Source organism: Lissotriton vulgaris, chromosome 10, assembly GCF_964263255.1.
Source record: "Lissotriton vulgaris chromosome 10, aLisVul1.2, whole genome shotgun sequence".
Lineage (NCBI taxonomy): Eukaryota > Metazoa > Chordata > Amphibia > Caudata > Salamandridae > Lissotriton > Lissotriton vulgaris.
Window position 1 is genome coordinate 558977507 of NC_141698.1, and position 20576 is coordinate 558998082.

At 43.2% G+C, this 20576-nt stretch overlaps 1 protein-coding gene across 1 annotated transcript in view; it reads left to right on the top strand.

Annotated features, from left to right (window-relative positions):
* APOLTP (apolipoprotein lipid transfer particle homolog) overlaps positions 1-20576 on the top strand; it is a 1141779-nt gene that overhangs the window by 546281 nt on the left and 574922 nt on the right. The window contains exons 34-35 of the mRNA XM_086941409.1: positions 2483-2700; positions 17481-17674. Coding sequence (XP_086797535.1) covers positions 2483-2700; positions 17481-17674 — 412 coding nt within the window. The remainder of the gene's footprint in view (positions 1-2482; positions 2701-17480; positions 17675-20576) is intronic.

Below are 20576 nucleotides of genomic sequence, written 5' to 3' on the forward strand. Positions count from 1 at the left end.
TGATTTCAAAGACACCAAACATGATCTGGTTATTTCTTCCCATTTGGAAATGATACTTATAAAATGTAATAAGGCAACTCCAATGTTATCCTAGAGAAGAGACAGGCGTTATAGTAGTGAAAAATGAATTAAAGAATGTTATACTACCAGGACATGTTAAACTTAAGCGCCTACCATAGAGGTGACGTTTATGTATTAAAAAGAAAGGTTTGGGCTAGGCACAAAGTTTATTCTGCCAGGTCAAATAGGCAGTGGCTCTAAAATGGTAGGCCTGAGACATGCTTAAAGTGCTACTTAAGTGGGTGGCACAACACAATCAGTGCTGCTGGCCCACTAGTAGCATTCAATTTACAGGCCCTAGCTACATGTAGTAACACTTTACTAGGGACTTATAAATATCTGTATGTATCCCGTATTTGTAAAGCGCAAACTAATCACCCCTGGGGTTTCAAGGTGCTGGGGGCCATCGGGGAGATTAAGTAAGTTACTGCCCAGAGTCACAGAGTGCTGAGCTGAGCTGCCACAGGTGCAAGGGATCAAACTGTGAGCCCCATTCTCTGGAGTCTGCTGCCCTGGCCGCTGCACCACACCTCTCCCCTAGGGGATAATCAACATTACCATATTTTAAGGAGTTAGCATATGCACTTTAGCAATGGTAAGAAGTGGTAAAGTCCTAAGGCCAGCAGAAACAAGATCAAAAGAAATGGAGGAGGAAGGCAAAAAGTTGGGGGGGGGGGGGGGGGGGAAGACCACCAAGGATGTCAGGTCTAACATACATATTGTGACTCCCTGCCTCGTTCTGTCACAATCCATTTCTCACTAATTCATGCTTCACTGCCTCTATCTCTACTGCCACAACCATTGTTGCCTCCACCATTTATTAAAGCCTTCATAGTATCTATTCCTCCTATCACAAGCACGGCTGCTTCAACCCCCCATAGCATCTATCCCTCCTATCACAAACATTGCAGATTTTGCTTTGCCTTTGCATCCCACTGTCACTTAGTCCTGTCGCTCTAGCCTTTTTTCCACTACTCCCTAAGCCATTTACTTTACCCTGTATTTCTTTAAATATTTCGTGCTATTGGGAGGTCACAAAAATAGCAGTAAACGTACTAAACTGGGCAGTCACACCCATGAATGGCCCCAGACTCTTTGTTATATGTTCAGTGTATTGTTAACCTGCGCTGAATAAGAAATACGTACATTAGGGTGGTGGAATTTGAGACGTATGTATGACCTTGTTATTTATGATTTGTATAGTGATGTACCTCTCTGAGGAGAAACCTACTCTTTGCAATCAGACACACACACATATAAACATGTAGAATACTTGTGGAGATTTGGGGGCATATTTACAAGCCCCTATCACCATAGGAACATCACTCTTTACGACGTTCCTGTGGGGATAGGGGTTTCGCCTTATCTCCAAGGCAGCGTTAAGCCACTCAACGTAGCTTATCACTGCCTTGTAAGTAAGGCACCCTTTCACGCTATACTTAGCGTAAAAGGGGTGGGCAATGGGTGTTGCAGTGGGCGTTCCACCGCAACACCCATTGATTTTGACCCTACCCATATATACAAGGGTGGAGTAAATATGGGGCAGCGCCAAAATTAAGACCATGGAAAACCTGGTCTTAACATGGTGAAATGAGGAGAAATACTTAATTTCTTTTTGTTTTTGCAGTTCCTATGTGTGCTGCATTGTGCAGCACACATAGAAAGGTTGCAGCATACATAGAAACAGCAAAACGCAATGAATGATTGTTTATGTGCTGGAAGGTGTGCCATCCAGCACATAAACGATCTATAAAAAAATTATGATTTGCAACTTCTATATGTGCTGCACAATGCCGCACACACAGGAGTTACAAATCGTCATTTGTGATTGTTTATGTGCAGGAAGTTGGCGCTAGGCAACTTAATTTAGCGCCACTTTTGCTGAACGCCACTCTGTCATTCTTTTGTACATATGCCCCAAGGTGTTGACACCTGCCTTGTGGAAATAAAACTTACGTATCGATTACAGTGTTATGTATGATGTGTAAAGTGTCTTCCGTCTCTGGAGAGAAACCTACACTACATGATGTCTCACACACACACACCATAAACAATCATTCCCCCAAAGCAGGCGCCCATGCACTATGGTGCAAGGGTGCCTGCGTTGGTGCCAGCTTCATTTACCGCTACTTTTGCTGAACGCCACTCTCTGTCATTCATCTGTACATATGTACATATGCCCCAAGGTGTGGATACCTGCCTTATGGAAATTAAACGTACGTATACATTACAGTGGGATGTATGATGTGTAAAGTGTCTTCCGTTTCTGGAGAGAAACCTACACTACGTGATATTTCTCTCACACATAAACACTTACTTTTTCCCCCTGATCACTCTTCTAATAGTACACCCATTATTGAAAAACAGATTCGTCTCATACACACTTCTTTGATTTGCATGTTTTTTTTTTTTAATATATTAGGCACTTGCCATCAGTAAGAAGTACGGGGAAAACGGTGTGAACGGCACGCTGTTCCTTCGCGTTGGCGGTAAAAGCCTCGCTCACTTGGAAGTCGATGTCAGTAGTGAGAGCAGGAAAAACACAAGGATGATTTCCCTCAGTGCTCTGATGCACCAGTCCATCTTAAAAGAACCTCAATATGCGAATTTAAGGCTCGTGGGGAAAGGCTCTCCATCAAGGTAAGGCAGAACATTGATGTGTGCTGCATCGGGCCAACTAGCCTCAGAAAGTTGTGGTCGGATTTAGTCACTGTTATACTTAATGCAACTTTTTTCTCTCTCTCTTAACAACTGCTTTTGTGCACTAATTAACTCGTCCGTTTTTTTCTGCTGAGGAAACGTGATGCTCCAATTGTGTGAGTAAAAAAAGTAAAAAAAAACACATTACGCACCGTCCCCAGGGCAATGCCGCTTACCAGAAATCGTGAGGCAATTATTTCTCCAGGCCTGGTCAGGATTACTTTACGGGACTGTAATTAGGCTTTCCGTCTTTAAAAGGCGCCGAGGGACAGGCAGGAATATTGACGTATTTATGAGCTCCATGAGTTTTATTTGGTTGGCCTCACGTGCCCTCTGAACTGAAGTGCCCTCTGACCTGACATGCCGAGAATCAGAACCCTGCCTAATTAGCAAAGTGTGGCCAGAAGTATAAAGGGTTTGTGCAATTGCAAAGCCTCCGCTGCACAAACTGGCATGGTTTGAGATTGCAAACTCAAAATTTGCACTGTACTGAAGTGACATTCAATTAAGTGATTTCTGAATGTACATATATCCGGATGAGTTTAAACGTCAGCATTGCAGCTCCTTGTAAGACTCAGAAGATGAAAGGCACTGGCACTGGGGCAGTAAAGGGGAATGCCCCTCCTTGTTAATGGTAATAATTTACACCGGTCCCTGCTGTTGGAAAGCATTGAAAGGGTTTGACTCACAAGGGGAATCAGTCATTATTTACACAGTGGGAAATATATGTGAGGTATCAGCTTCCACTGTGTGGGTGGCAGGGGTGGGCTGCACAGAGAGCAGGCAACTGTCTTTCATGCTTCTCTGGTATCCCTTGCCACACTGTGCCATAATATTGAAGCCCGCATCCCTTTAAGGGCAGCGGTGGCTGCTACCAACGGAAACTGGTAGGGTAGGGTGGGCCCCGGGGGGGAGGGGGGGGGGATGGGGGGAGGGGAGGATTGGGAAATAAAAAATAAAAAAAATCACTTACCTGCTGCTCCACTCCCACTGCTTCCTTGTTCCTGCTCTTCTTCTCCTCCAGAAGTGGATGGGCAGAAAGCACAAGCTCCGCACCCAATCCAGAAACTGGTCTCATAATATGAGAGCAGCGCCAGGACTGGTCTTAGTGGCCTTGTTTGCTGCTCAGTCAGTGCTTGGGAGCCTGTGGCATGTCTCCAACCTGCCGTGCCCCGGCCCACCCCTCCCACTCCCACATAAGCAGTGCAGACAGAGACAATGTTTTATTATTGTTTTATTTATCATACACTGGCAGTGGGGTGAAGCTCCTCCTCCATTACAAAGGAGCCGGCCCTGTTTAAGGGCCAATAATTGCAAAAAGGGCCCTTTGCTAATGTAGAAATGGAGGTCTGTTGTCTAGGGTGACCAACTGGCATAGGTGCAAATTCAGGATGGTGAGTGTAAAAATTCAGGACAAAGGGACAAAATTCAGGAGAAAAATTCAGACAAAAGCTCAAAATTCAGGACAAAACTTCGGGACAAAAGGTACGTTTCACAGACACGTCAGAGGTGGTCGCGCAATAGTATATAAGTAAGTAAATAGACAACTACCTAAGTACAAGTCAAAATAAGTGTATATTAGGTTGAGACAATCGTGCATGTCACGGTTTTTCAGTATGGCCGCAGCTTGCTACCTTAGATGATTCTCGCTCCAGCAGGTACATTAGTCACCAGACAATGGTAAGCCATACCTGCATATAAGCGAGGCCGGTTTTACTGTTGATTGAAAACTACTGGATATTCAAGGAACTTTGCAGTGCCAGACCCAGTAACAAAACCGCCCCCCTCCCCTTTTCCAGCCTCCAAGGGAAACACCCGATGCCCGGTCGGGCCAGTCCAGCCTTGATACCACCCTTGGTGCCCCTCATCTTCACTTAGACCAAGTATGTAGGGCAGGGTGTCGGAGTACTTTACATCACACACACATTATGTAGAGAGAATGACTCATATTAATGTGACAGTCAGTGTATAGAAAATGTTACTTAAGATAATGGGGGCTACAAGGTGTAATCATTCTTTCATCCATCACTAAGTCTTTCACCATTCATTTTGTCCTTCCATCTGTGTGCCCATCTATAGCCAAACACATTCAACCATTTGTAAACCTATCCACAATATATCCTTCCATCCTTCATTTCACTCATCCATCCCTTCATCCACCCTTTCACTCATCCATCCATTATTCATCTACCCACCCTTTCATCCCATCCATCCGTACAGTCATCCATCCACTCTTCCACCCATCCATCTATTCACTCACCCATCCAGCCATTTACCCTTTCATCCATCCATCCAACCATCCATTCACTTACTCATCCATCCACCCAGTCACTTATCCTTCCACCCATTCACCCTTTTAGTCATTCATCCTTCCTTTCTCTCTCCATCCCCCTTTCACTTATCCATCCAACCACCCACCCATCCATCTACTCAGCCATTCAGGAATCCATCCATTGATCCTGTTACTCATCCATTCTTTCACTCATCCATCCATCCGTTCTCTAATCCATCCACCTTTTCACTTCTTCACTCATCTATCCCTCCTTTTGACCATCTACTCCTTTCACTCACTCATCAATCCTTACATCCACCTTTTCACTCATCCATCCATCCATTCACCATTTCACTTATCAATTAATCAATTCATCAATTCATCCATCATTTCACTCATCCATCCACCCATTCACTTGCCCATCATCTACCCATCCACCCATACATCCATCTTTTTACCTTTTCTCTCATCCATACTTTCACTCATCCATCCATCCTTTCATTATCTATCCATTCACCCTTTCATTCATCAATTCATCCTTTCAGTAATCCATCCAGCCATTCACACATTCCTTTACTTATTTACTCACTCACCTTTTCACTTTATGAGCTGAGCCTTTGTCTGCAGAGTCGCAGATAGAAGAGGCCCAGCAAGAACTTCACCTCGCTGTGGTTTCTAAAGCAAGGGGCGGGGGAGGGTTCACTATGCCCCTGGACATAGGCAGTCTGAAAACGTAGAAGTCATGAGTCATGCATGATGCACAGTGCCAGGATGTGAGGTGACTGTGACATGGTGGTGTTTCCAGGGCTTTAAGTGGTGTAAAAAAACTGGGGGGTCTCTTCAAAGTGTGTGTTCGATGTAATTAAGGGTGTGGTTTAAAACACCTATGCAAAAAATCTGCACCTAGCATAGTGTTCTGCCTGACTGGTCTTATGATGTTTCTGTCATTGCATCCAGATGTGTATACAGCAAATATCATTACACCAACAAGAAGCCAGGACTATTGACTTTGTCAATGGGTGTTAGTTGCTTAAAATAAAAAAAAGCAGTAACTAGGGCTTTGTTGAATATAATATTGAAAATACTTCAGTTCTAAAATGATGGGACAGCAAAAAATCGATAACCTGTTCCTTTTAACTTGTTTTTCAGCCTTGTTTAAGTAAACTGTTTTTTCACGTTGCAGCATTGGCGTTTTACCTTTTTAGGTTTCGTCTGGCGTCCGCTGCGCAGCAGCGTTCGCGTAGGCGAAATCTTATGTTAGAACAGTATGTGGCTTGGTCCCGCCTCTCTCTTCCATTGGCTAGCTCCATAAATGGAGGCTAGCCATTGGAAGAGAGATCTGTCCGTCATTGTCCGGGTGATTCGTGGGCGTTCTGGCTATTTTTTCCCTCTCCGCCCCTTTGTGAATGTCATACGACGGTGGGCGGTTGTTTTTTTTTTTTTTCTCGGCAAGTTTTGGCCATTTTGGACGTGTCTTTTGCAGGGGTGGGTTGCGCGATTTCCGTGTCCTGTCGTCTATGTGTACTGTTCTTCATGTCTGTTGGTTGTCGGCTCACACTTTGCGCCCCATTCTGTGCGTGGCATCATGCCGGTACGGTGCGCATCGAAAAAACTGTGCGCTTCAGGAAAACTAACTGTACGCTTGGCAGCTCGCCTGTAACCTGTGTGCACCATTCTGCCCATCTGGACTGCCTTTAAAAAGAATTGTACGCTCACACTGTTCTCTGCCGGATTATAAACTGTGCGCTTCATATTGCCTGGTGAACTGTACGCTTTCGCTTCCCCCCCTTTGAAAAGACCCGTACGTTTTGAACCTCATTGCGAAGCTGTACCCAATGTACGGTTGCTCACGCTAGATGCGTGAGCATTGGTAGGGGCCGTCCATTTCTCACGCTATATGCGTGAGCATTGGTAGGGGCCGTCCATTTCTCCCGTTCGGAGCGCACAGGAGCGCTACGAAGCGTACACCCTGCTAAAAGTAGCGGAAATAATAATAATAATCATAATAATACAGAATTTTGTATAGCGCAATCAGCTACCTCACGAGGAGGTGTCCCGGCGCTGTGAGAACAAGATGTCATGACCGTGGAGGCAGGAAGAGGGTGGCAACTAGCGTGGCTGGGTGAACAGCCAGGTTTTCAGCAGATGCTTGAAACAGACTTCGGAAGGGGCCTGTTGAAGAGCATGGGGGAGCGAGTTCCATAGTGTCGCCACGTTGGCCGAGAAAGTTCGTCCTCCCAGTCGGGCTCTTTTTGCTCTGGGAACTGCAAGTCTGACATAGTTGTTGGATCTGAGGGAACGAGATTGAGTGTACCTAGGTAGTCGATCTTTCAGGTAGTTTGGGCAGTTACCGTAAATAGATCTGAAGGCCAAAGTAAGTGCTTTAAATTTTATTCTGCTTGCAACTGGTGGCCAATGGAGGGAGAGGAGATACGGAGAGACTGAGTGTTTGAAAGGAATCCTCATTAAAAGTCTCGCAGCCGCATTTTGGACCAGTTGTAGTTGCTGTATGAGGTGCTTTGGTAGGCCCAGATACAGACCGTTGGCGTAATCTAGCCTGGATGTAACTGTGGCGTGGATTACAGTTTTACGGCAGCTGGCTGGGAGAAGCCGAAGGATCTTACGTAAATTCCTCAGCTTGCTCATACAGCAGCCGGCAACTTGCTGGATGTGTGATACAAAGGACAACTTGTCATCCCACCGCACCCCTAGATTTCTTGCTGAATGGCTGGGCGAGGGGGCTTGTCCCATCTCTGCCGGCCACCACAAATCCGGTGGTGGAGGGGGGGTTTTGCCGAAGAAGATCACCTCTGTCTTACTAGCATTCAGTTTTAATTTATTAGTGTTCATCCAGCAGGCCACGTCTTGAAGGCACCCCTTAAAGCTCAGAAAGGATGCCTGTGACACTTCTGAATATGGGAACACCAATTGGGTGTCATCGGCGTATGAAATTGCCTTGATCCCCCAGTTGGCAATCAGCGTGAAGAGTGGAGCCAGGTAAACGTTAAATAAGAGTGGACTCAGGGCCGAGCCCTGTGGAACGCCACAGCTCAGGGTTTTAGGTGTAGAGGAGACGTTCCTTAGTGCCACCTTCTGAGTTCTCTGGGTGAGATACGACTGTAGCCACTCCAATGCCTGGGCCTGGATACCTATCTCTGCTAGTCGTGCCAGCAGTATAGCGTGGTCGACTGTATCAAAGGCGGCCGTCAGATCCAGGAGCACCAGCATCGCTGAGTCTCCCGAATCCATCGACCACCTCACTGACTCTGCCACCTCTGCTAAAAGTAGCGGAAATGCAGGGAAAAGTAGGGAAAAGTATTTTTAAAGGACTACAACCTTTGTTCAGTGTGTGTGTGGCTCTGGGTGGGTGTGTGTGGCTCTCGGTGGGTGAGTATGGCTCTGGGTGGGTGTGTGTGGCTCTGGGTGGGTATGTGTGGCTTTGGGTGTGTGTGTGTGTGGTAGTAATTGCAGTCTGCTGAGCTCGTCCGTAGGGTACAATAGGTCTCACATTTGCGAGAGATTAAGCTAATGGCAATGTAAATGACAATTCCATTTATTTATCTGTTTTCAAAACCAACACATAAATACAAATGTTGTCATTTACAATGCCAATAGCTCAAACTTTTCGAAAGGCGAAAACATTGCATTGTAAATGCTTGTTTTTTTCCAACAGAATGCCCTGCTGTACACTGAGGCAGGAGGAGGCCACCACATGCTTTAACACCCCAGACTGCCCCATTGTCATTCTGTATGTGGCAATCAGCCGAATACAGAATGACAATGGGGGTGTGGGGAAGCTCTTGTGCTCCAGGAGGAGCGCGAGGAGCCCCCATCAAGGGGGGGTGAGGCCTCTCACAGGGGAGCAGTGCTACTCCCTGTGATGGCCAAAATTATGGACAAAAGGCGTCCGTAAAAGGGATCCTCACGGACAACGGACGTGAGGTCCCAATTACGTACGGCCCATGAAATTTATCGACGGTTGGTCACCCTACTGTTGTCCTTGCAAATCTTTGTCTCTTGATTAACAGCATTTCAGAAAGAGCCACAGAAGAAAGTGTCCTTCAAAAATATGAGTGAGACAGGATTACTGCAAATGTTTGTAAATGGCCTCTTTCTATTGTGCTGGACAAGTACATTTTGCACTGCACAACAATTCTATTATATCAGGGTGTGTTCCATTTGCAATTTGGTGAAATGCTAGAAGATGGGAGCAGGGTAAGGGAGACTCCTCAAATATATTCAGGTTCCTACAAATGTCTTTGTGAGAGGGTAAAAAAAGTAATGGATGTTTATTTTATCTTGAACTTTGACCTTGTACAGACTTCTGCTAACATCTGGCAACGTTTGCGCTACACAAACACCATACACATACACAGATAACTATGTACTATATTATTTCAAATAAGTGTCAAGCATTTTAAGAATATGTGTGAAATTTGAGATGAAGGGTAGACAAGCAAATTTTGATGTAAGAATGCCTATTCAAAGGCTTTATGACACTTCGTTGTCTTAAGGTTGCTTCAGCCCCCTGAAGCCTAGTTCGATCACTACTCTCTTATCGGGATATTTGAATATTAGATAGTTTCATCTCACAATTTTGGGGGATCCTTTTCAGAATGGGTGGTGTGTGACCAGTGGTGAAGTCAAAGGGCTACTGCCAGTTTTTCTCTAGCTCACATAACTGAAGCACTGGCACACAGTTGGAAACAGCAGCCTAAAACAGTCCTCTGCTTATGTGGTGTTTATCTGGAGGCAAGGCTAGGCTTGGAACCCAAAGCAGCCCTGGCAATCTTGCAGGACCAGCACCCCAACCCCGCTGCTTTTGGTACTGGGGGCCGCTGCAAAACAGGCCCCCAGTAACAAAAACAGCTCCCACTGCTGCAAAACTGCATTCCACCCTTCCAGCCTCCTGGGAAAATGCCTGATGCCTGCTACCGCCAGTCTGGCCCTGTCTGGAGATGGTGATAGCTGTACCGCTTGCGTGGCACATTTCTATGGGATTAACAAGCAACCCCAGATTCCTCCTGTGCTCTGTCGCTGTACTAGTGGCAAGGCCCTTTGTGGTCCACTAAGATGTTGGTGAACTGAAGGTTGTTGTAAAAAGTTTGCAATTTCAGGTGAGCACCTTGTGTAGCGTGATCTAACCATTCCATGCTCGTGGGACTAGCTTTGTTCAAGAAGCTCCATGCAAAAAGTACATGGGCCAGGTGACATCACATACCTGGGACTATCCCCTCCAGTCGTACCAAGCGGACTCTGCATCACACACAACGCTCATGTTTATACTGTGGTGTGGTTTGTGAAATTGCCACAAAGACTGTGGGATGAAGTAAGACACACAGTGGAATTTCCTTAAATGTTCCTTGCTGGTTTGAAATCACATAAGGTGCCATCTTATAAACAGTTATCAAATGATTTCATTAGTTTAGAGGTCATTTCTGGGTGCACCCTCACCCTCTAAGAGTGCAATAGAGGGCTCTGAGGAATTTGCAGTTAATGACCTCGCCCTTCTTGGAGATCCGAACATTGTCCTAAGATACTTATTGAGGGGGGGGGGCATTCTTGTGAATGATGGAAGCAATGGTGTAAATGTACAGCTACAGACATCATGGCTTCGATTCCATACGTTTGTATCTGCATAGAAACCTCCCCACCTGCCTTTGTCACAAGAGACAAGGTCCCCGAGATGGAGAACTCAATTGCTTCACTTCTGTGGTTTGCTTAGATCTGTCCTGGCAACCTTCCTAAAATCTCTCCACTTACTGCGTCCAAAAAGTATATCCCTCTCTGTGTATTTTAAATTTTGTGTCCCTCCATGGAGGTGGGCTTAACCTTGTGCATACTGCTGACTGGACATGGTATGGGAAGTGAAGTTTCCATGATTTACATATTTGAATGGCATTATATGAATGCACTAGGCCTCTGCCAGTGCTTTTCCAACTTTTACAATTACAGAAGAAGCTGACCCCTTTTTTTACACTAAATTGCCTATTTATTCATGTATGGATATTTATAAAACACAAACACACACTTGAATGGAGTCTCTTGGTGCTATGCAATGACACCTTTGACGGACCATATGACTCAGAGGTAGTTAGGGTATCTGAGGAAAAAGACCAGGTTGAGTGATTTCCTGAATTAAGTCAGGCAGAATTAAGTGCGGAGTTTCAAGGGGAGTTGGTTCCACAATTGATCACGTTTATCACGGAATGCTCTACCCCCCCCTATTTAGAGTGATTGATGGGATTTTTTTAAAAATGGCTTTATCCCGTGTACCTAGTTTAAAGGTAGTGGCATGTTTAAGGAATTTCTTCACAAAAAATGTAGTACCAGGTTTATCAACCATCTTATAGATGGTACAAGTTGATTTTAAAATGATGTTTTTTTCTGAACAGGTAGCCAGTGAATATATGGAGTGATTTTTTCATGTTAAACATGTATCTGTTTAAAACAATTTTAATTTTATTGCAAGCAATTGATGCTCTTGTTAGGAATGCCAAAATAGGCAGAATTGCCATAGTCTATCCTATGCTGTATGAATGTACTGGGTGATGAGAATTCTGTGAGAGAAGGACAGATAGGTGAAAATTCAACAGAGACCCCGTAGTTGATAGAGACTGGTCTTTGTAATGGCAGAGGTCTCCTTTTCTAAGCATAATTAATTATCAGTGACATGTCTTGATTGCTAATGGTAGAGAAAGGAGTGGGGCACACTCCCATTGTGGGAGTAGCATAGGGTTGAGTGTTAACAATTATCTTTGTTTGGTACTGCTAGAATTGCGGATTTAGATGTGTTTAATTTATGAAAATGTTGAGTAACCCAGTTACTAACCACACCTGAAGTACGATGTAATCCAATCATTAGCTTTCCTGGATCATCCTATGAGTTTATAGTTAGTTAGATGATCACACTGAATTAATGCAAAAGTAGGGCCAAAGTTTTTAAATAAAGAGTGAACAATAGTAGGGAAAGAGTTGGCCCATGTGGGATTCTGCAACACAGGGAGAAAAAAGAATAGGAGCCTAATTGTTTCCGTTGAGTTCTCTTTTTGATTTGGGCAATGACGGCCTATGTCTTTTATGACCTCACTTTCTACTCGGTCGAGTAAGAAGTTGTGGTCAGTGGTGTCAAAGGCGGTGGATAAACCCAGGCAGTATTATTATTCCTGATCCTCCACTGTCGGCTAACATCAGAAAATCGCATAAAAACAAAGTAATGTCTGGTTCAATTCCGAGAACTGGCCTGAAATCTGTACTACCTAATCTGTTTTTCTTTTTTGACACACTCGAATGAGGTTGAGTAGTGAATACCTTTTCAAGGAGTGTCGCCAGATAAAGTAGCAACAACATGTGACAGCAATTTGCAGGGTCCACATAACTTAAAAAAGGTTTTCTCAGCCTGGGATGCACAAATGCTAATTTAAAATCTTAAGGGACCTCTCTCGCCATTAGTGATGTATTAATAATTTGCATCATGGCAGGGTTGATCATTTTAATGTTTTTAAAATATTTTTATTGACATCATGAGGAAAATAAAAAGAATACAGTTTTAAGTTACATACAGATGATCGAAAAATTAATGAAAAACAATTAGCAAGGTAAAGTCACAAATAACTAAATATGGGAAAAAGAGAAGAAGAAAAAAAACAAAAAAAGGGAAGGAAACATTTTTATTTTATGTGTTTGGTCCCCAGATGTTTTCAATTTTCATCATTGATTGATTGAATTCCCCTTGTCTGAGCCAGGGCAAGTTCCATCTCATATATATCAATAACCAGTCTCCACCATTCTAAAACTGTCGGTGAGCATTGCTATATCCAGACCCGTGCTATTGTTAGTCTAGCACAAGTAGTTAGAATACTCATTAAATCATTCTCACACCTGTTCCCATTGTACCCACCCACTAGTACTTCTAACGCTGTAAGTCTAATTGGACGTGCACATTTCTGAGAGAGAACTTTAGAAACTCCCTCCCAGAATTCAGTTAGCACTGGGCATGTAAAAAACATATGCTTCATATCTGCAGCTCTGTATTGTTGGATGACCACTTCGATATCCTTTCTGGTGTAGTAATATAGCTGGCATATAGTTTTATATTGTTGTAACCTAAGACTAGAAGAATGCACAGATCGGCTAATACTATTAAGGGCTGTAAAAATTATGGTAGACGGAACATCAGTGTCGAATTTCCTACTCCATTTCTCTGCTAATTTCAAACAGTCATCGTTCCTAAAACCACTTAAATTTTTATAGCCCATACTGATCAGTGATTTGTCTTTTTCTATGTATACACCGTTCCAAATATCAGAGTCAGAGATGGTCATAAGATTTAGCCTACATATAAAATAATCACGAATCTGTACTTAAGTCGGGTCCCTTCATTGAGGTTGTAAACGTCTTTCAGTTTTTGAAATGTTATGAAGCCGGTATGATCGTTCAAATCTCCTAGAGTTTTTATGCCCAGGCTAGATAAATATTTACCAGCTTGGTCATAAAAAATTTCACAGGGGTGCCCTACTATGATACAAAGAAGTCTTACAGTTAGTAAGAACTGCACGCCAGACTGTTACAGTATCCTGAGCCGTCTTGAATTTTACCCTCTTGAAATAATTTGGGTCATTAAGTCTATAAAGAAACATATTGGAATCTTCCCCCAGCATAAATTTATGATAGAAGAAACTATTAGTGGGATTTAACAGACTGCGGAAGCGACTCAGAAAAGTTGACCAAAAATATAATTTAAAATCTGGGAAATCAAGACCACCCTGACTGAATGGGAGTTTTAATAAAGCAATAGCTCGGTGAGCTTTTTTGTATCCCCAAATGAAACTACTGAGAATCCCATCTAAACGTTTAAAATAAAGATTATCCACCCGTAAGGGGATAGAGCGAAATAAGTAGAGATATTTAGGAAAAATCTTCATTTTAACCAAGTTGATTCGACCGATAATACTTAAAGGCACCTTATGCCATTTTTTAAGTGATGAAGCAATTTCTTTTAGTAGGTTTTCGTAATTCAAAACAGGTATTTTATCTATTTTAGCAGAAATTTTAACCCCTAAATAGGTGGCAGCCTCGCACACTCCCTGTATGGGAGTCAGAGATTTATAGTTCATAATAATTTGGGTCTTATTAGTGTTTAACCTGTATCCGGAGGCAGCTCCAAACCTTTTTGCTTCCAATATAATACCCTTCATAGCTTCAGACACATTTGTGGAGTATATTGCGATGTCGTCCGCGTAGGCAGTTATTTTAAGTGAATTTGAGCCAAATACAAAAGGGGCGATCTGAAATTGATTCTGTAGGGCTGATATAAAGGGTTCCATTATTAGAGCAAATAGCAAGGGTGAAAGAGGGCACCCTTGCCTAGTGCCTCGTTGTATTGGAAAAATAGGGGAGCACTTCCCTAAGTAGCTTATTTTAGCAATTGGGTTATCATATAGTGCCTGTATCCAATTCAAAAATTGGCCTTTGATACCAAATGCCAGCAATGTAGCCCAGAGAAAGTCCCACCCCACTCGGTTGAATGCCTTCTCGGCATCTAATAAGATCATACCGAGCAGGGTTGACTCAACCTGAGCCACATCGAATGCCCGTTACAGCCATATTGATATGGGCTGTGGTGTCCCTCTTTGGGATAAACCCATGTTGCTGGGGTGATACCAAGCCAGGCATTAGCGGTGCAAGCCGGATTACTAGAATTTTAGCAAATACTTTAGCATCATTATTTATGAGCGAAATAGGTCTGTAAGACCCGCATTCATCAGCGGGTTTATTTTTTTTAAAGAAAAAATTATTTGTGTGGAGTTCCAGGATTTAGGAGCTTTTTTCCCTACCCCAATCAAACGAATAACCTGGGAAAGCAATGGAACCAGTTCTTCTGTACATGCCTTATATAGTTCCAATGGTATCAAATCTTCCCCTGTCGCTTTTCCGGATGGTAAAGCATTGATAGCAAGTCTGATTTCTGCTTCTGTAATATCATCCGCTAATAAATCGGAATGTTCATCTTCCCATGCCTTTAATTTTGCTTAACGCAATGTATCTTTGTATTTCATCTTTAATTGTCTGATTTTCAGGAGTATATAATTCTTGGTAATATTTAGCAAATTGTTGCAAAATCAGCTTAGAATTATTATATATTTGATTATTATCCCCTTTAAGTTCTTTATTATTTGTTATGGCCCTATCCTCAGCGACCTTATATGCCAATATCTTGCCAATCTTTTCACCACTTTCATATTGTGAAAATTGGTATTTTTTTTTAACTTAGCAATACTTTTTTCCCTGAGAGTATTTTTAAGAGCAGATTTTAAATTTATCTATTTATAACCCAATTCTTCTGCTTTTGCCGACCCCGAAAGTTATTCATCAGCTAATTGATTCTCAGACGATGTTATATCAGCAATGATTTTCTCATTTTCACTCATACGCTCCTTCTTCTGTCTCCATATAAATTGTTGTACAAACCCCTGTATGCTGGCTTTACAGGCATCCCAAACTATTAACGGTGAGGTCGAATCAATATTTATACTAATAAATTCTTTCAGATGATTTTTAAGTTGTTTTAGAAAGTCTGGGTTTAGAAATAAATATCTGGGAAATGAGAGTGGCCTAGGACCTAATCTCTCTGCTGCAATATTAAAGGATAAAAGAATAGGATTATGGTCAGAGGTAACTCTCGGGCAGATTGCCATAGTGCTTGATTCTAGAATCCTGTCAGATACCCAGGCCATATCTATGCGGGAGCATAGTTTATGTGAGGCAGAGTAGTAAGTGTACCTGGGCGTCTTTGGATGTAAATACCGCCAAGCATCTTTGATGGCATGGATCCGGGCAAAATCTGTAATAGCCGCACGTGTCTTCCGCATTCGCTGAAATGACCCCCGTCTAGTAGTATCAATGCTATAATTCATAATACAGTTAGAATCTCCCATTATTATATGTTCCCCCACCCAGCCCAGCAGCTCCATGTTGACTTGATCCACAATTATTGGCTCATCTATATTTGAGCCATAGATGCAGCAAAACGTATATTTGGGGTTGATCAAAAAGCCACTAAACCACACTTAAAGCATATCATTTGACATGCATCTGCAATTGGGCCTTATTACCCAAAGAACAGTATCTCTCAACCATTGGGAGGTGAAGCTACAAATCTCTTAGAGCTTCTGCTCCATTATGCTAAGCAATTTATAAAAACTGGTGGAGTATGTTGCTGCTGCAAATAAGCTTTTGGCTTAAGTCTTAAAGCATCACCTTTCATGAGTGGTCAGGCCTAATTTGCCTTTGGAAATACCTAGGCAAATGAGATCCCATGCCCTGTCACTGCCAGTAATATATACCATCTTTCCATTACACTGCCTTCCTTGACAACTCACATATCACCCACAATAATTCCAGTTTTTTCTTTCTTACTGTGGGTGATGTATGTAGGGGTGGCACTGTTGGGTCTCCCAGATACTTGCCTGTTTATGGTGGCGCTCTGGAAATTCCATCTGCCTGCAGGGCTGGGCCACACCAAGGCCTTCTTTTCAGACGATCACCACCATACCCTAATTTGCAGCAAATATATTTCTGCTTGGTGTTCCTAAGATACACTCCACTGAAAATTGTAGGTGGGGGCAAACAGACCAGCCCCCCTTTTTCCCCATTCCACTCTGGCAGAAAAAGTGAAGGAAGTGACCAAAATAGGGTCACCCAGGTCACTCATGACCACTTCTCAGCCTTCCACAAGAATTGAAGAATCAGTGAAACAGTAGAGAATACAAACCAAGTTATTTATTAGTATTGCGCTGCAGCGGAGTCCAGTCTGGCCTGCCTCACGAGATAACTGCAGAGGGACTGACCCCCTCAACGTAACACAGGGTATTATACCATTTCAAACCCCTAAGAACACACCCAGACTGGAAAATTCCAGTCCAGACTCTATCAAACAAAGGAGGCTCAGTAGGATGAGCTACAGTCCTGGGACTGGGTACATGTTATCTTCACTCCAAGGCCATTCACCCTACTCACCATTAGAGTGAAGGTGGGAACGAGCCTTTCTAACAGCTAAGGTATGCAACAATAGAGAGTACATTCATTAGTGCAACTGAAATCGGCCTTGGAGTAACATGAGCACAGATGCATAGAGACCGTTTTTCTGCTGAGGCATGCAAAATGAGGCAGGAGCTTAACTTCAATCATAAAGCAGAATGGTGGCTACTAATAAAATGGCGCCATGAATGCTAACTTAACACAGTATAAAGCACGAGCAAGGGGGCAATAACATTTTCAATTCCAACAAGAGGATAATGCTGTAAATCCTCTCTACCCATGTATTTCTTTTGTAATGACGACCATCATGTTTTATTTATTGAATGTTCTTTTTTTCTTAATAAAATGTAGTGACTATGTTTCTTTCAGCTTTGTTGTCTCCTGATCACATCAAATTTTTTATGTCTAGGATATCAATGTCGTCTGAAATTAATTTAAGTCAAAGCACCTTTCAGATAGATCTTTCCGGAACCAAGGAGGAAAAAGTTGGCCAAGTTTTGTCTCTGAACGGGCAAATCCAGCACAATGTGGATGGTCTGAAGACTATTCCCAAACTCATTTCACTGGCTGGATCTCTAAAGCACAAGAACAACATAAATGAAGGTATGTCTAAACTTTAGAGCATCAGATGTATACAAACATTTTGGCCAAATATCTACCCTTTTCTTAAACAAATAAGACTAGCATTTATTTTTATTCTGCAGGATGCAGTATCACTAAATACTATTATGTGCACACTTTAAGTAATGCAAAGGTAATACAGTTTTGCATTTCCTAGTTGATTTTTCCCACTATTTCGGAAAATCCATTAATAAGGTTTTTAGTTTGTCAGGGAGTAAATTGAGCTTTAAAACCTGTTTTCTTGTTCAGTTTACCAAGGTTCCTCAAGCTGACGCTCTCTGTTTTTATCATATTAATAATACATCAAAATCAAATGTCAATGTGTAGAACTGACTATGGTTATGAACTTTCATTAGTCTTATCAATATTCTAAAATGTGCATTGTACGTAACATTTATGTGTTATGTTTGAAAAAAAGCTTCCATTGCATTGCAGTTACATTTATGAATCAATTCTGTTTATTCAAGCCACAGCTAGTTGTCAACATGCACAACCCAGGGGTAAGGCTTGGAAGTAGAAACTTACACAGTTGTCCGCCTACAACCCTAGAGCCGTCAGCGTTACTGAGGCGTTTTTAACATAGTGATCACAATAAAACCAAATCACGCCTTCTTCATTTATTCCTTCATATGGTACAGCATAGTGATGTGAAGAAGAAGTGTGCCAGGGCAAGTAATGAAGATAGGAGAGGACTAGAGGATCTGGAGACTTAGGGTGGAGCGGAATTGTCAGCATGCTCGGTCCTTGGAAGTAAATGAAGCAGTTTAAGAAAAGATGGACATGTTAATTAGTTGAATTCAGATGAGAGTATGTGAATGGATGGGGCCCATAGTCAAGATAGTAATTGCCCTTAGAGTCAACAGTTACAGACAATAATTCCATTCCTAAGATGAACCATAATTTGAGCAGCCAGTTAGTGTAATCAGGGATATTCTTGGTGCCCCATAAGGCGAGAATCCCTTGGTGGTCCGCCCCAAGTGCCAGAGCTATTTACCTCGAGTCGAGCGCAGCGTGAAAGTCAGTGGGTTGGGAAGTCCCAGAATGGTGTAGGCTGGGAACCTTGGAATCGAGGTACTGATGGCTTTGTCTATGTTCTCAAGTACATACTCCCAATAGCGGGCTAGGCTCCAACCGTGCCATAGAAGGTGGAGCAGCATGCCCAGAAACCCCACAGCCACTTCAGCACGATTTTCAACGTTCAGGATTTAGCACTTGGAGACGGACGGGGATCAGGTACCAATAGGACACTATCTTGTACGCCGTTTCGGTGCTGGCCATGCTATGCTCCATGTGTCAGGCTCTATAGTAGATGTCTTCCCACTTGATGTCAGAAAGGGCCCTAGCAAGTTGAGCGTCCCATCTAATTTGTCCTGTAGACCTAATGTGTGGTCCCCCCGACCCAGTATGTTGTAAAGCTCAGTAACGATACACTTATCAACTTTTTTAAGAAGTATCCATTTTCGAAGGGAGTAAGGGGCTTCTCTACATGTGGTTTAATGTAGGGCTGCATCACCCAGTGGTGAACCCTGAGATATTGAATACGATCGATTTCTTCCAGGCCATAATCAGATTTCAAGTGTTCAAAGGTGATGATCCATTGGAGGTCACACATGCATCCTATTTATTTGCATCCCCTTTCTTGCCAGCGCTGGACCTTGTCTGGTTGAATCCCTGGGGTAAAGTCCAGATTGGCTATGATTGAGGTCAAAGGGGCACAGAAAGGAGGTCAAGCCAGGCTTGGTTGCAACCACATCCCATACACGCTAACCAAGCTAGTCACTGATGAAGAATAGAGTCCCCAAGCCCCATGTTTCTAGGGGAGCCAGGGTTCGTTCCAAATATGAGAGCTGGTTGTCTCCACTCCACTAAAAAACTTAGTTGAGGGGCTTGGTAGTACCACAGGAGGAGGGGCACTGCAAGTCCGCCCTCCCACAGCAGGTGGTATAGGAGATATTTCTGAAGGCCTTCCCATCCCAGATAAACCTATTTATTTCAATTTGCAGGGAACGCAATGTGCCCCTTGGCAGGGTCAGTGGAAGGGCCTGGAAGATGTAAAGAATAAGTGGTAGGATCATTATTTTGATAGCTGCAATTCTGCCCTGCCGGTATATGTGGAGATGGCGCCAAGTGTCAATGTCAGTTAGTATTTGCGAAGTGAGGGCTGTGTAGTTGAGTATGGTGGTTTTAGGGACAGAGCACGCTAACTTGATCCCTAGGTAGGGTATAGACTATTTGGCCCACTCAAACGGCAATAGTGAGTGAAGAAGGGTTTCATGAGCTGAAGTTACCGAAAGATTTATGATCTGTGACTTTTGTATGTTTACTTTAAAGCTGGAGAGAGTCCCAAAAGTTGTAGTTCAGCAATAAGGGTAGGGAGGGATGTATTTGGGTCAGTGATGGCTAGGATCACATCTCCCGCGTAGAGTCTTTTGAGGTGCTGTTCACACCGAACTGGATGCCAGAGATGTCTGGGTGGGACCTCATCCATTGGGCCAGGGGTTCCATGTATAAAGCAAAAAGGGGGGGTAAAGGCGGCACCCCTGTCATGTTCCGCATTAGATAGGAAAGGGCAGGGATGTCACCCTGTTACCTTGAACTGATGCCCTAGGCGCACTGTAAAGGCCCTTCTACAAAACTAAAATGTTCTAGAGTTGCGAACAGATAGGGCCAGTGGGCTCTATTGAATGCTTTCTCTGCATCAATAGAGAGGAGCAGAGTCTTACTCAATGAGTTTAGTCTACTAAGGGGAGAATGCGTCTGGTGTTAACTCCTCACTGACGGGCGGATATGAAGACAGCCTGATACAGGTCAATCAAGCCTGGAAGTAAAGTATTAAGGCGATGGGCCACAATGCTAGTAAATAGTTTAACGTCGATGTTGAGGA